Here is a 13,161-nt window from a genome sequence, read left to right on the forward strand (position 1 = left end):
AAGAAGACGCTGAAGAGACGATTGATCCCGAGCAGGAGTAGGACAAGGAGGTGGAAAAGGAGGCGAAGCATGAGCAGGAGAAGGAGGTGGAGGGTGAGAAAGGAGACAAGGATAATGAGTAGGGTAAAGAGGATTTTGATGAGTCAAAGGAGAAGGAGAGTCCCTATGATACAGACAACAGGGATGAGGTTCCGAATAATATGGAGGAGGGCAACCCTAGGTCTGAGGATTCTACCCAGGACATGGAGGATGTGGATACTATTTTGAATGTTGTTAGAAATAGCTCTCTGGAAATGTTTAATTTCCAGAAGTGGGTGGTTGATAATATTACCAACATTCAGGAAAAACAGAGAGAGTTGGAGCTTAAAATTGATAATTTGGTTAAGGATATTAATGATAAAAGAAAAGAGGAAAATTCTGAGGATAATAGTGAAGCAAAGGATGAAAAAGAAATTCATGACTGGTCGGAAGGTGAGATCATAAAGGGAGATTTGAAGCACCTGGAGGATGTGGTGAGGGCTCTCAAAGAAAAGGGTGAGTCTAATTATGAACTGATAAACAACAGGATTCAAAAAACTGAGAGTGCTCTAAGGAAATTCATGGAGCATTTTTTGGCTGTGTTGAAGGTGTCTTCCTAAAATATGAATGCGTTGGTTGCATGCCTAAAGAAGGATAAGAAGAACAAAGACATTGTGATTGTTGATGATGAGTCGAGTTCTAACTCTGTTTAGCATTCTTCCAGACATGGAACTAGGCAAAATGCTAAAGAGTTGGAGCTGAAGACTAAAGGTAATCAACAGGTGCATGAAAGAAAATACCTTAAAAAGGTAGCAAATGCGATGATGATGCTTGTCAAGGATGCTGAGGAGACCATAAATATTTTCACCTAAATGTTCTAGTTTTGTTTTAGGTGTGCTAGTTTCTCGCTGGTCTTTTGCAATTCTTTTCTCTGGTCATTGTCCTTTGTGTTGTTCTTTTGCAGCCTTTCTTTCTTCATTTTGTCCTCTCTTGCTTCTCTAATGCTTTTCTTTTCGCTATGTAAGTGGGTTTTGGGTCCCTTAAAACTTGTTTTTCCTTAATAAAAAACATATTCAGGACAATAAACAAAACAAAATGCCTGGATCAATGTCTTATCAAGGTAACAAGGTCAAACAAGATTCTATGAAGGCCTCTTTTCAACAAATAAATTCAATTCAACAGACTGGTTGCATTAATGTCTTACAATAGGAATCTACTACAATTCTTCTTATCAATCCCTATTGTATTATATTTCACATTTCATTTAAAGCAATTAATCTATTATTTGAATAGAAGCATTAAACAAAACATGCAATACAAGAAATTAGTAGGGACGAACTTATAAATCCTTGGTCATTTCATTCATAAGAGATTGTTGTATACATTAGGGAGACAATTTCACATAGATACACACTATTCATATCTTGCAATTGAGTTGAAAATTGTTGTTACAAAAAAATTCATTCACAGACTTACCTTTCCTATTACTTAGAGAAATTTGACTTTTCTAACCTAGTGTTTGCCCGATTAAAAAATTTCCAGAAACCTTTACAAATGAAACCTAAGTGTCTTTTATAAAAAAGGTAAGAATGTAGGCTCAAGAATCAAGTCACATGACTCATGTGACTTATGTTACATTTACTAGTTCCTTTTCACATATTTTGGACCCAAGTGGAGATTAAGCCCATAAAAGCTGAACCAAAAGGGTTGTACCCCTGTAATATTGTTGAAGATTCCTAAAGTTGTCATTTGAACTATCATCTGCTGAGTGGAATGTTGATCTTAAATCCTGATGACCAATTGAAATACAAATATGCATTTATTCATTATATTTTTCTGTCCATGATGCATAAAATTTCTCTATAGGCCACTGAAATGAAAGTAATTTTGTTACCCTATAAGTGTGAACAATGTATTTGGCATCCAAAATTACCTTTGTTTCCTCATGAAAATTATCCAATATTTTTTTTAATGCAAACGACCATTGTGATATTTAAGGGATTAATATCTAATTCTTCATTAGCACATATGAATGAGGACAAAGTAGGCACCACTCTTTCAAATTCACTTTTGCATTGCTCTAGTGGTTTGATAATCCCATTGATATCCAAAATGCTAGGAATAATCTTCTTCTCAGTGCTCTTGAATATTTGCAACTTGCCTTTTATCTATTGGTTCAACCTTCTCATGTATGAAACAAATTCTTCTAAGACAATTATCATTTAATTGGTCATAACAATATTATCTAGGATACTAGGATCAAACCTTGCACACTTTTAAACCTGTTGCATGGTTGAAGCTCTAGGAATCCACCTATTTTGTATTCCTTCTAAAATTCAATGATCTTGCATATACTTAACATATGAATCTTTCAAGTTGGAATGATCCTCCCACGTGTCCACAATCTTATAATCTTAGAAAACCTATGGCCTATCAGATCATCAACCAAATTGGTTACCCCTTTGCCCTTCTACTCAGCTTCCTACAACTATTTCTTTAACTCTTTGATTCTTGATGCAATTGCTTTCTTTTCCTATATTGATAAGTTTTTTGAGATAGGAGTGGAAACATTTGGCAATGCAATGCGTGTGGGTGATGATCTTAATGATTATACTTCGTTATATTATGTCGTTAGCTTGATGTGGTCATCTTGCAACTTGCCAAAGTTTGCTTGAAGCTTCTTAGTTGTCATTCCATTGAATATTGTTATGTGAATTGCAAGGGATATCTCTTGGGGAGATGTGATATCTAACAACCTTTTTACAATAAGGATACTAGTTAAATCTTTTATGCTCTTTGCTACTCTAGGCTTATTAGTAGTTGGGGCCATTACCCAAATTCAAACTCCCTATTTATCATCGAATTATAAATATCAACAACCATCATCATCAAGGGAATTTCCATATTTGTTATTTCATCAACCCTAATACTTGACATTGTGTGTAATAAGTCTTAATTAAGTAATCCTCAAATTGATCAATATTGAAGGGCTTTGTTTCTTGTTGGGGAATTCTCACAAGCATCTTATCATCCTCTAAACTTATGCTTAGGTAACCATAGAACTCTATAACCAAATCTCTTCCTCTCATACTCCTCATTGAAGAATTCAAAATTAACAGCACTGTTGATAGCCAAAGTTAGGCCAAAGACCTTAGAAGTGAATGATTTATTGATGCTTATTAGTTCACCACCATTCTTAGCCCTTACAATCTTGCTCTTCTCATCATAATTTTGTGACACAACTTTGACAAGGTATACATTTTTAAACACACTTGGTACCATTATCTTTTTCCAAATATAGAACCCAAGCATTTGAAATAGGATTGCGTGACCTTTTCTTGTACTAGTGCTCGAAAACTACCCACCCAATGACATAACAAGAATGTTTGTGTCTCTGCAATCTTTGTTGTCTATTAATTTGTCTAACATGATTCCTAACTTTTGGGTGTGCATTTCTCTTCTAGAGGAGCCATACAGTTGAACCATAAGTTCTTCATCTAAAGGCCTTTTTGATGATGAGGGTTGAGAGCTAGTTTGACTCAATTGTTTAATTTTTCGGAACTAGGGTTTCTAAATATAACTAAGGTTTGATAATTAAAGAACTCTTAACACATTTTTCCCACTTTTTTTTTCCTTGTAGTTATACAAAATCTAGAAGTACAAGAGCAAATTAAAAACAAAAAATCATGCAGTATAGCTTGAAAATAGAGCTACTTGATTATTGCATGAAAACTCTAGTCTGCTCTTGAGTTGACGAGAAACAATGAATTCACCCAAGTTCTTCACACGTTGTAAAATGATGCATCGTGGTGACAATAATGCACTATTTATTGGGCAAAATCATTGATAAATTGGACAAATATCAACCAGTTCCACCATTACTACTCTTTCGTGTGAATAGTGTTCACAATTAGTTGTTTCCCTTGTTTGAATGTTGACTCTTTATCTGAGATGGCGTAGGTAGAATCAACAACGAGCATTCTCTCTGAACAGATTTGAAAATCCTTTTCTCAAGAGATGTGGTACATTAAAAGTATTTGATCAATCCAAAATCTCCATGCAAAAAGCTACGTTACATGTTTGCATTATGGATCCACATGACCAGAGGCTTCTTTTGAACAAAGACAGTTATGTATGCCCATGTGGAACTGACAAGGATATGCGTTAATCTATCACACCACCACATTCTTAGTTGGATCCACCTTATAACTTGTGATACACAAAGAATGAGTGATATGCCACCACATGGATCCAACTTTGCAAGCTGATGCTTGAGGAGAGCTAAGAGAATTGATGGGGTTTAGGACACATATCCAAATTTCTCACAGTGTCGCAACTTCACCAAGGTACATTCTTCAAAAGCATGCGATACCAACTAGAAATCACCACTTGAAGCAACATGGCACATAGTTGGAGTTAACTCACGACCAAGAATCTTTGAAGAGCACAAGCTCACTCTGACATGATGATATATCTTCATTTCGAAGCATCGCAGGTCTTCCCTTTCTTGACAATCAAGAGATTACGATAAGCCTAAAGCATGTGCTTTAATGACAGATCAACATCTGGCACCAACTAAGAATAAGGCAGGGATTATCAGGGGCACTAACGAAATGAATTTAGTTATTTGCATTGCATAGGTGACGATAGCAATATATTATTACCAGGGAAAAGGAGTTGATAATTCGATGATCATAATGGCATAACTTGTAACTTAAAGCAACCAAATAATACAATCAAGTTAATGTCAAAATTAGAATGAAAAGCAACAAAGCCATGAAAGGTTTTTGGGTTTTAAAACTATAGGGCAAACAAAAAACCTTATTGTATATGTAGAAAAAATTCTAAGATCTTAATAAGCTCTAGGTTTTAGTTTGGGATGCATGTTTTAAAAAAAAAAGGGAGAGGATCCAAAAATCTTTGAGAAAGGCAAACCAAGAAAGAAAAAAACAAACAAATCAAAATGAATTCTACAAAAAAATTCATAAAATACATTGTGCATGGGAAAAAGTTGTTTTAAGCAAAATAGAGTTTCAAGAGTTGTCCATGCAATGGCAATTCCTAAATTTTAGATCTCATGTTTTGTACCAAATAAGAATTTTCATCATGAGTATTGTTGATCACAAATGGACAAATCAATAGAGATAAAACTTTTCATGTTTACTTTTGCCATGAACTTTGGTATTCCACATTAACACAAGATCATCAATTTGAAATTTTTTATATAATGTTTTTTAATCAAATAGATATTTGACCTGCTATTGTTGTTTGATATTTATCTTCAATGTTGATCTCCTTGATTCATCAAGTTCAGTCAATTGGTTGATTTTGAAAATCATAGTATCCTCAATATCTTCATCATGATCTTGAATAAAGTGGTAGATTGACAACAAGTTGTTTATGGGCATTCTAGCATCCAATCTGTATACTAGTTCATATGGGGATTTTCTTGTGTAAATCTATCAGCCCACAGTGCCATTTTCAGTTTTGTATCTTGTGATTTTTGGTTTTTTCCTATCATTCACCTTATAATCTCCATCAATCTTTTAATTCTTGACTCAACCTATCCTTTTTCTTGTGGATGATAAGGGGAAGAATATGATAAATTTATCCCATGGTCATCAGAAAAATTAATAATTTTTTTAGACCCTAAACACATTGCATTACATATTACTATCTATTTGTTAAAATAAATAGTGACAACTAGGATCCATTTGAAGCCTCCATTGGAATTTTCAACAATATCTCTAATAAAATAAATACCCCATTGTTGGAAAGGGGTCTCCATAAAGATTATTCTCAAGGGAAATGCTCCATAATACTTTAGGTTGCCTGAATTTTTTTGGCACATGTGACATTTTCTTACCATATTCTATGTACCAGCAAAAAGTGATGGTCATTAGTATCTCAAGCTAAGAATTTTATGAGTGGTTGTTTTGGCTATAGAATGACCTCCACAACTTCCACTATGCATCTCTCTTATTATTTTAGAAGCTTGTTCCTCATCCACACATTTCAACAAGTCTCCATCTATATTTTTCTAGTATAAATCAACTTGCAATATGGCATGCTTAATATATTGCAACTTGAAAGTACTCATTTGCAAGTATTAAACAATGTCCTTATAGCAGGGAGAAGAATGTAATCTACATTCTTTCATTTAGGAATTTTTTCATCTATTACCTGAGGAACTTCCAGATTGGATTTGGTCATGATTTTGGCTAATCCTTGACCTTGACCAAAAAAATGATTTGTATGTCTTTATTGACAATGAAGGAGAATCTCGGAGAATCAGAGACTGGACCTAAAGGACAAAGCATGCAGAATGTTAATGAACCTTGCAAAGCCTATGTAATGGATCACACAGTGGATATGGAGCTACACAAACTTTAGATGGGTTTGCACCCATCCACATCTAATTTTAGACCTTATTCAAGCAATTGGGGCCAATGCACATGTTACACTAACAATTGAACCTGGAACCCAGGGAAGGTCAACGTGAATCATTTCTAGTGTTTGGATGCCTACAATTTTGTCCTCACTTAGGCCTCACTTTGGCATTTTGTCCTCCAAGGCGTAATTGCAACATTGATTCTGCTAACACCACCCATTTACGTCACATTCTCACCACATTTCCAGCTTGACCACCTAATTGGAATCCTAATTTGTAGGACCGGGGCATAACACACCCTGGTCCCAAATCAAGACCAGGACGTACCACGCCCTAGTCCAAAATCAAGACCAAGGCGTATATGCTTTGGGCCTCCTAATCTAGCCCCAAATTGGCTCCTCTTAACGATCACCTAGTGTGAGAGGGAAATTAGATCTCATGTTTTCTTCGAAATTTAATTTGATTTTTGACAAGCATGTATAAAAGATCTACCCCTCTTTTTAAACCTAACAAATTCAAAATCAAGATCTACACTCAAGCAAATTCAAGTGAGAAAGGAATCAATCTTCTATCAAGCATTGGAGATGACATTCATGTTCTATGTTTTATGAAGACAATCTACATGAAACCCTAATTCCTTTGTGGAGACAAAAGGTACATCATTAGTGTTTCATTCACTCTCATTCTTTCCCTCAAAAGGAAAGTATTTTACTATGTTGTCTTTCATTTACATTTTCATTTCAATTTTATGGTTAATTCAAAAATTGGGGTTTGACCTAAGGCAGACTCCTATTCCCAATAATTTCCCCCTTTTTTTGTGTGCAGAAAATAGTTACAAAGTTGTGTTCAGGAGGACCGATAGGATTCATAGAGGCGAACAGGTTTAGCTTTCGACAACGAGAAATTTAGAGGACCATGGAAAATTTATACTACCTAGTCTCAAAAAATCAAGCAAAACTTCTTGGAATAGATCTGAATCATCTTCTTCTGCTTAGATCGAGGTTGGTAGCTCTGTATGACATTTGTAGCTCATTGCTTCTATCAAATTGCTTCAATAGTTCACTATCTTGCCCTAATCTTCAATAATTCAATTCAATTCAATTCAATTCAAGGGGGATAGAGCCCTATCAAAGGAGACTAGAATCTGATCAAAATCTTAATTTAATGGTTTTATTATTTTAATTTAACCCTAACCCTAATTTTACACCATCTACATTTTGGCAAACTCGACTTCTTGCACCTTAATTTCTAATTTGTGGTCTTAGATCTGATTGTTTATACATTTTAAATTTTAAATTTGCACTCATAGATCTCATTTTCAATTAAATTAGATAAATTTAGAGGTCAAATTCACAAAAACCCTAATTTATAATTCTAAAATTCACTTGCAGGTTGCATAATTTTTCAAGTTTATTTTCAGATCTGATCTTTATAACATGCTATGTTATGATTTAGAAGTATTTATCTTTCAAATTCACAAATCAATGTGCTTAATTAATTGGTTAATCAATCACTTTTACAAAAATTTGCATTGCTCAATCACAATTTTTAATTTGTGCATTCAAATTTCCCTCCTTTGTGCATGAGTTTTGTTGTCATTAATCCTACCTACAATATTCTCATGAGAAGAAGTTGTAGAATTAAGGTTTAATTACTAAGGATATGGAGCATAATTTGGATAACTTATTTCATGAGAATGTCGGTGCTTCCTCTAATCCAACAAATGATGTAATTTATCCCATTCTCTTCATAATTCGCATGATGAGGATGAAACACTAACTAGGGTTACCGTTGCCCAATTGGAGAAGATTGACAATGAATTTAAAAATCTGAAACAATGGATGAGTCAAAAATACCCGGAAAGTGAGGCAATCCCATTGATTGAAGGATTAAAAAGAATGGTGCAAAGTGATAAAATTGGTGTTGATTTGTTGCGTGGTCTTGCTCATATTGTTGACACTAATATCATGCCTATTAAAAGTTGTGTTGAAGTCCTTGGTTATTCTCAACCCACTAGTCAAGCCAAGCATTCTATTCCTATGCCTATATCCTTGACTACTGTCCCTACATTTACATCTTTTATCGTGACTACTTCCACACAAAATGTTAATCCTACACATGTTAGTCATGGGGGCAATCTCGTTAATCAATATTCTTATACCCCTCCTTCTGTGAGTCTTCCATTTGTATCTCAATCATCTCATATACCCACATATCATAGTGTTCCACCTCCTTACTCTCAACCTCCACCTACATACAACAATTTTGCTCCTCCATCACAATTCAATATGTCCAATTTCAATCCATCCACCAAAGAAACCATTAACAACCTTGCCCAAACTGTTACATCCCTACAAGAACAATTGGCTTCCATTACCCAATCCAAGTTTAATGTGTCCACATATGATGTAGCGAGCCCATTATCCAATGACATTGTCTATGTTGTCCCTCCTAAGTATATGGAAGTCCCTCAATTAGAGTTGTACAATGGAAAAGGAAACCCCTTGACTCATGTGAAAGTATCTCAAACTTTGTGTAGTGACTTTTCTCATGACCAAAGACTTAATTGTTTACTTGAACCTCTAGGGATAAAGCTTTGCAATGGTATTTTTCTTTGTCTCCTTATTCTATTACATCATTTCAACCATTAGCTAATTCTTTCATTCAACAATTTCACAATAATATTGGTCCTAAATTTACTTTGACTGATTTGATTTATTATAAACAAGGAGTTAAAGAGAAAGTGACTGATTTTATTGGTAGATATAAACATTTGTATTCTCAAATTGCTTATCCTATGCCTAATCAAGATGCTCAAAGAATTTTTATTGCTAATTTACAAAAAGACATTAGGGATAAGCTTCTATTTTATGAGTTTACTTCATTCATACAATTGTGTGCAATGCTTCATAATTATTAGCTTCAAGCGAGTCGATTTGAATCATCTCCTTCAATGGCTCCGGTTGATAAGAATGAGAGTGATCAACAATATTTTGTGAAGTTTAAACAAAACAAAGGATACCTCAAGATAAATGACAACATCAATACTCAAGTGGCAACCATGATATCAGGTGTGGCCCCTTTATCCAAATACTTTAGAAATTAATTTACACCTCTTTATGAGTCTTTGCATAGTATAAAGTCAATATTGATAAATAATAATATGTTGAAACTTCCTCCCATCAAGCCAATTGATACCTCCAAACCTTTACCATCTTACCATGATCCCAAAGGCATTTTCCAATATCATCTTTAACCCAGTCATGATACTGAGAATTTTTATACTTTAAGGAGTAAGATTCAAGACGATTGATAATAATACCATATCTATAGCCGGTGTGAATGACAGGAAATAAATTCATATCTCCTCCTAATCAAAATATCCAGATCTTCACCAATCCTTTGCCTTCCCACTCTACTAATGTTGTTGAGTCTAAGCCTCTTGCCTTTTCTCCCAATCACCTTAGTATTGAATCTAATAATTTTGTGCATCTTGTTGACAAACCTACACCTTCTAAGGACCTATTCATTACCTTTGATCCTAGTGAGACTATTGTTGCACCTGATGGCCCATTATATATCATTTCAAAGATCAAAGACAAAATCTCATGAGGAGTTCTCATTGATCCACAATGTATGGTGAATATGATCACAGAAGAATATCTTTACATTTTACAGTTGTATTAAGTAACATATGATACATCTGATGTTATAGTTTATATGTATGATGGTTTCTCTTTCCCTACTATTGGCTCTATTACTCTCCCCATTGAGGTATGATGTGACAATTGATATCATTCCTACATTGGATCAATTTCGTGTGAAGTTGGGACATCCTTAGCTCTCTTCCATGAAAGCGATCCCTTCTACTATTCATAAATTTTGAAATTTCCTCATAATGGCACTATCATAACAATTAATCATAGCATGTACCAACCCATAGTGAAGCATGGTAATTTCGCCCTTTATTAATTTTGGCCTAAACAACTTGAGTCTCTTATGCCTTGAAGCGATGCTCTCCTTCTATCTTATCAAAAGTGGAAGATGAGATGATCATATCCTTGAGTAAGCCTAGAGATCCTAGGCCTATTTCTCATCCTCATGATGGACCTAGTATCCCTCCCACACCTATTCCTCTTATATATTTCGTAGTCCCACCTCCTACGTCTTACAAAGAAAAAGGTTTGGCATATTCTTTGTCTCAACCTAATGTGCCTTCTCTCATTCCTCCTCCTTCAAAGGAAGAAACAAAGCCTATGTCTATTGAGCCTCAACCTTCACAACCCTCGGCTAAAACTAAAAGAAATAGTTGTGTGAGAGAGCGCCAATGAAGACGTCGTGCTAAGGCTAGTGAACTTGCTTCTCAAACTATTTCCTACCCGGAGACATCAAATGTTGACTTGGTCTCCTTTGTCCAACCTTTGCCTAACCCTAGGGAGGAAGTTCGACCTAAATCACCAAGATTTAAAATGCTTAAGAAAAATGATGGTTCATGCTCTTTTCGTGTTAGAGATCTTATTTTTATTAATCTAGATGATGATGTTGTTCATGCTAACAATGTTGATTCAAACTATTCTAATGATATGTATGAGCTTGTTGACGTTAATAATGATCTATCTTCACATTTTTCAAAAGCATTAACCCTAGCTCCTAGTGACAAACAAAGTGAATCATCATTATAGAATGATACTTGTTTAGAACTTGTAGTAGGTCTATCTACTGTGCTCGAAGTTTCTCCTCTTACATCTTGTCCACCTTCAAAATAATGTTCAACAAGATTAGGAGGTGGATGATTTGCTTGGTTAGATTCATTCATGTTGTAGATCCTCTCTTGTTTGTTTGTGATGTGTTTCCCACGTGATGTGTTCTTGTGTTATGTTGGGTTCTCTTTGGATGACCCTTTTTACTCCATTAGTACAAGGTAATGAAGAGGTTGAATCTATTGTGACATTCTTCTATTTGTATCTAAATTCTTCTATTTGTTGTCCCTTGTGTTGTCTACTTGCAAACGATGCAAAGTGTTGAGATCTCTTTTGGTCTCTTCCATGTTTACTCAAAAGACACATGCTCCCTTCTTCCATTGTTCTTGTGGTTCCACTACCTTTGGGAGATGAAGTCAATTCAATGAAAATATCCTTGATATACATTATTTACCATGAGAGCATAATGACCCCAGATTTAGTGGATCCCTTATGTGTTTTATGTTTTGTGATCATTATCCTTTGATTTGTCCTTTCTTGGGGGCATCTCATTGTGGTAACATGTTTGTCTTTTGGATGCATGCTACCTTAAAGCAATTTCTCTGAGTAAGACATATGAAATCACTTTAACATAGGGGCATACACTCCACTCAATGTTACACTTTATGCACACATCATGACATGTTTCGATACTCGTTACTTTGCAAACTAATCCTTTTTCTCTAAAATTTGGTATTTTTCTTTTTCATGACTCATAATAAGAAAACCTTACTAGGCTAGCAGTCATGTTCTCTCTCTTTCCTCTTTCTTATGATATTCCTTTTATCTTAATATTGGATTAGTAAGATCCTAAAGTCCCTGGGGGCTTAATGTGTCTTGTCTCTTTGATATTTTGATGAAAGCTTTCAATACAAACCTTTGTACTTTGTCGTGAGTATGCTTAGTCTCATACTCTTGCTAAAGTGGAGGCTAAATGTAGCATCCTAAATTGTACTCACCTACAATTTTGTCCTCACTTAGGCCTTACTTTGGTATTTCATCCTCCAAGGCCTGATTGTAGCACTAATTCTGCTCACACCACCCATTTACCTCACATTCTCACCATGTTTCCAGCTTGACCCCCTGATTGGAGTCCTGATTTATAGGACCAGGGTGTATTGTGCCTTGGTCCCAAATTAGGACTAGAACGTACCATGTGTTGATCCAAAATAAGGACCAAGGCATATACACCTTGGGCCTCCTAATCTGGCCCCAAATTGGCCCCTCTTAATGGTCACCTAGTGAGAGCAATAAATTAGATCTCGTGTCAACTTAGGTCAAAAATTTAAATTTATTTTTGACAAGCAAGTATAAAAGGAGATCTACCTCTCTCATTTTAAACCTAACAAATTCAAAACCAAGATCTACACTCTAGAAAATTCAAGTGGGCAAGCAATTAGTCTTCTATCAAGCTTTGGAGGAGAAGTGAAGTCAAGATTCAAGCATTGGAGATGATATTCATGTTCTGTGTTTTATTAAGACAATCTACATGAAATCCTAATTCCTTTATGGAGACAACCAAAACTTTATTAAAGGTATATCATTAGTGTTTCATTCATTCTCATCCTTTCCCTCAAAAGGAAAGTATTTTACTGTAGCCTTTCATTTACATTTTCAATTCAATTTCATGGTTAATCCAAAACTAAGGTTTGACTTAAGGCAAACCCCTATTTCCAACAATTTCCCCCCTCTTTCTGTGTGCAAGAAATAGGTACAAAGCTACATTTAGGAGGATAGACATGATTCATAGAGACGAACATGTTTAGCTTTCTACCACAAGAAATTCGGAGGACCATGGCGAATTGATACTACTTGGTCCCAAAAAATAAGGCCAAACTTCTGAGAACATATCCAAATCATCTTGTTTTGGGAACTGGTGGCTCCATACGACATCTGTATCTCATTGTTTCTATCAAATTGCTTTAATAGTTCACTATCTTGCCCTAATATTCAACAATTCAATTCAAGGAGGATAGAGCCCTATCAAAGGAGCCTAAAATCTTATCAAAATTC

General features: G+C 35.1%; 1 protein-coding gene across 1 annotated transcript in view; it reads left to right on the forward strand.

The window, feature by feature from the left end:
• The first annotated feature begins 200 nt into the window (after positions 1–200).
• The window catches only part of LOC131860398 (vegetative cell wall protein gp1-like), a 36,861-nt gene continuing 23,900 nt past the window's right edge, over positions 201–13,161 (forward strand). Inside the window, exon 1 of the mRNA XM_059214805.1 lies at positions 201–380. Coding sequence (XP_059070788.1) covers positions 201–380 — 180 coding nt within the window. The remainder of the gene's footprint in view (positions 381–13,161) is intronic.

The sequence above is a fragment of the Cryptomeria japonica genome, chromosome 11 (assembly GCF_030272615.1).
Source record: "Cryptomeria japonica chromosome 11, Sugi_1.0, whole genome shotgun sequence".
In the NCBI taxonomy this organism is placed as follows: Eukaryota; Viridiplantae; Streptophyta; class Pinopsida; order Cupressales; family Cupressaceae; genus Cryptomeria; species Cryptomeria japonica.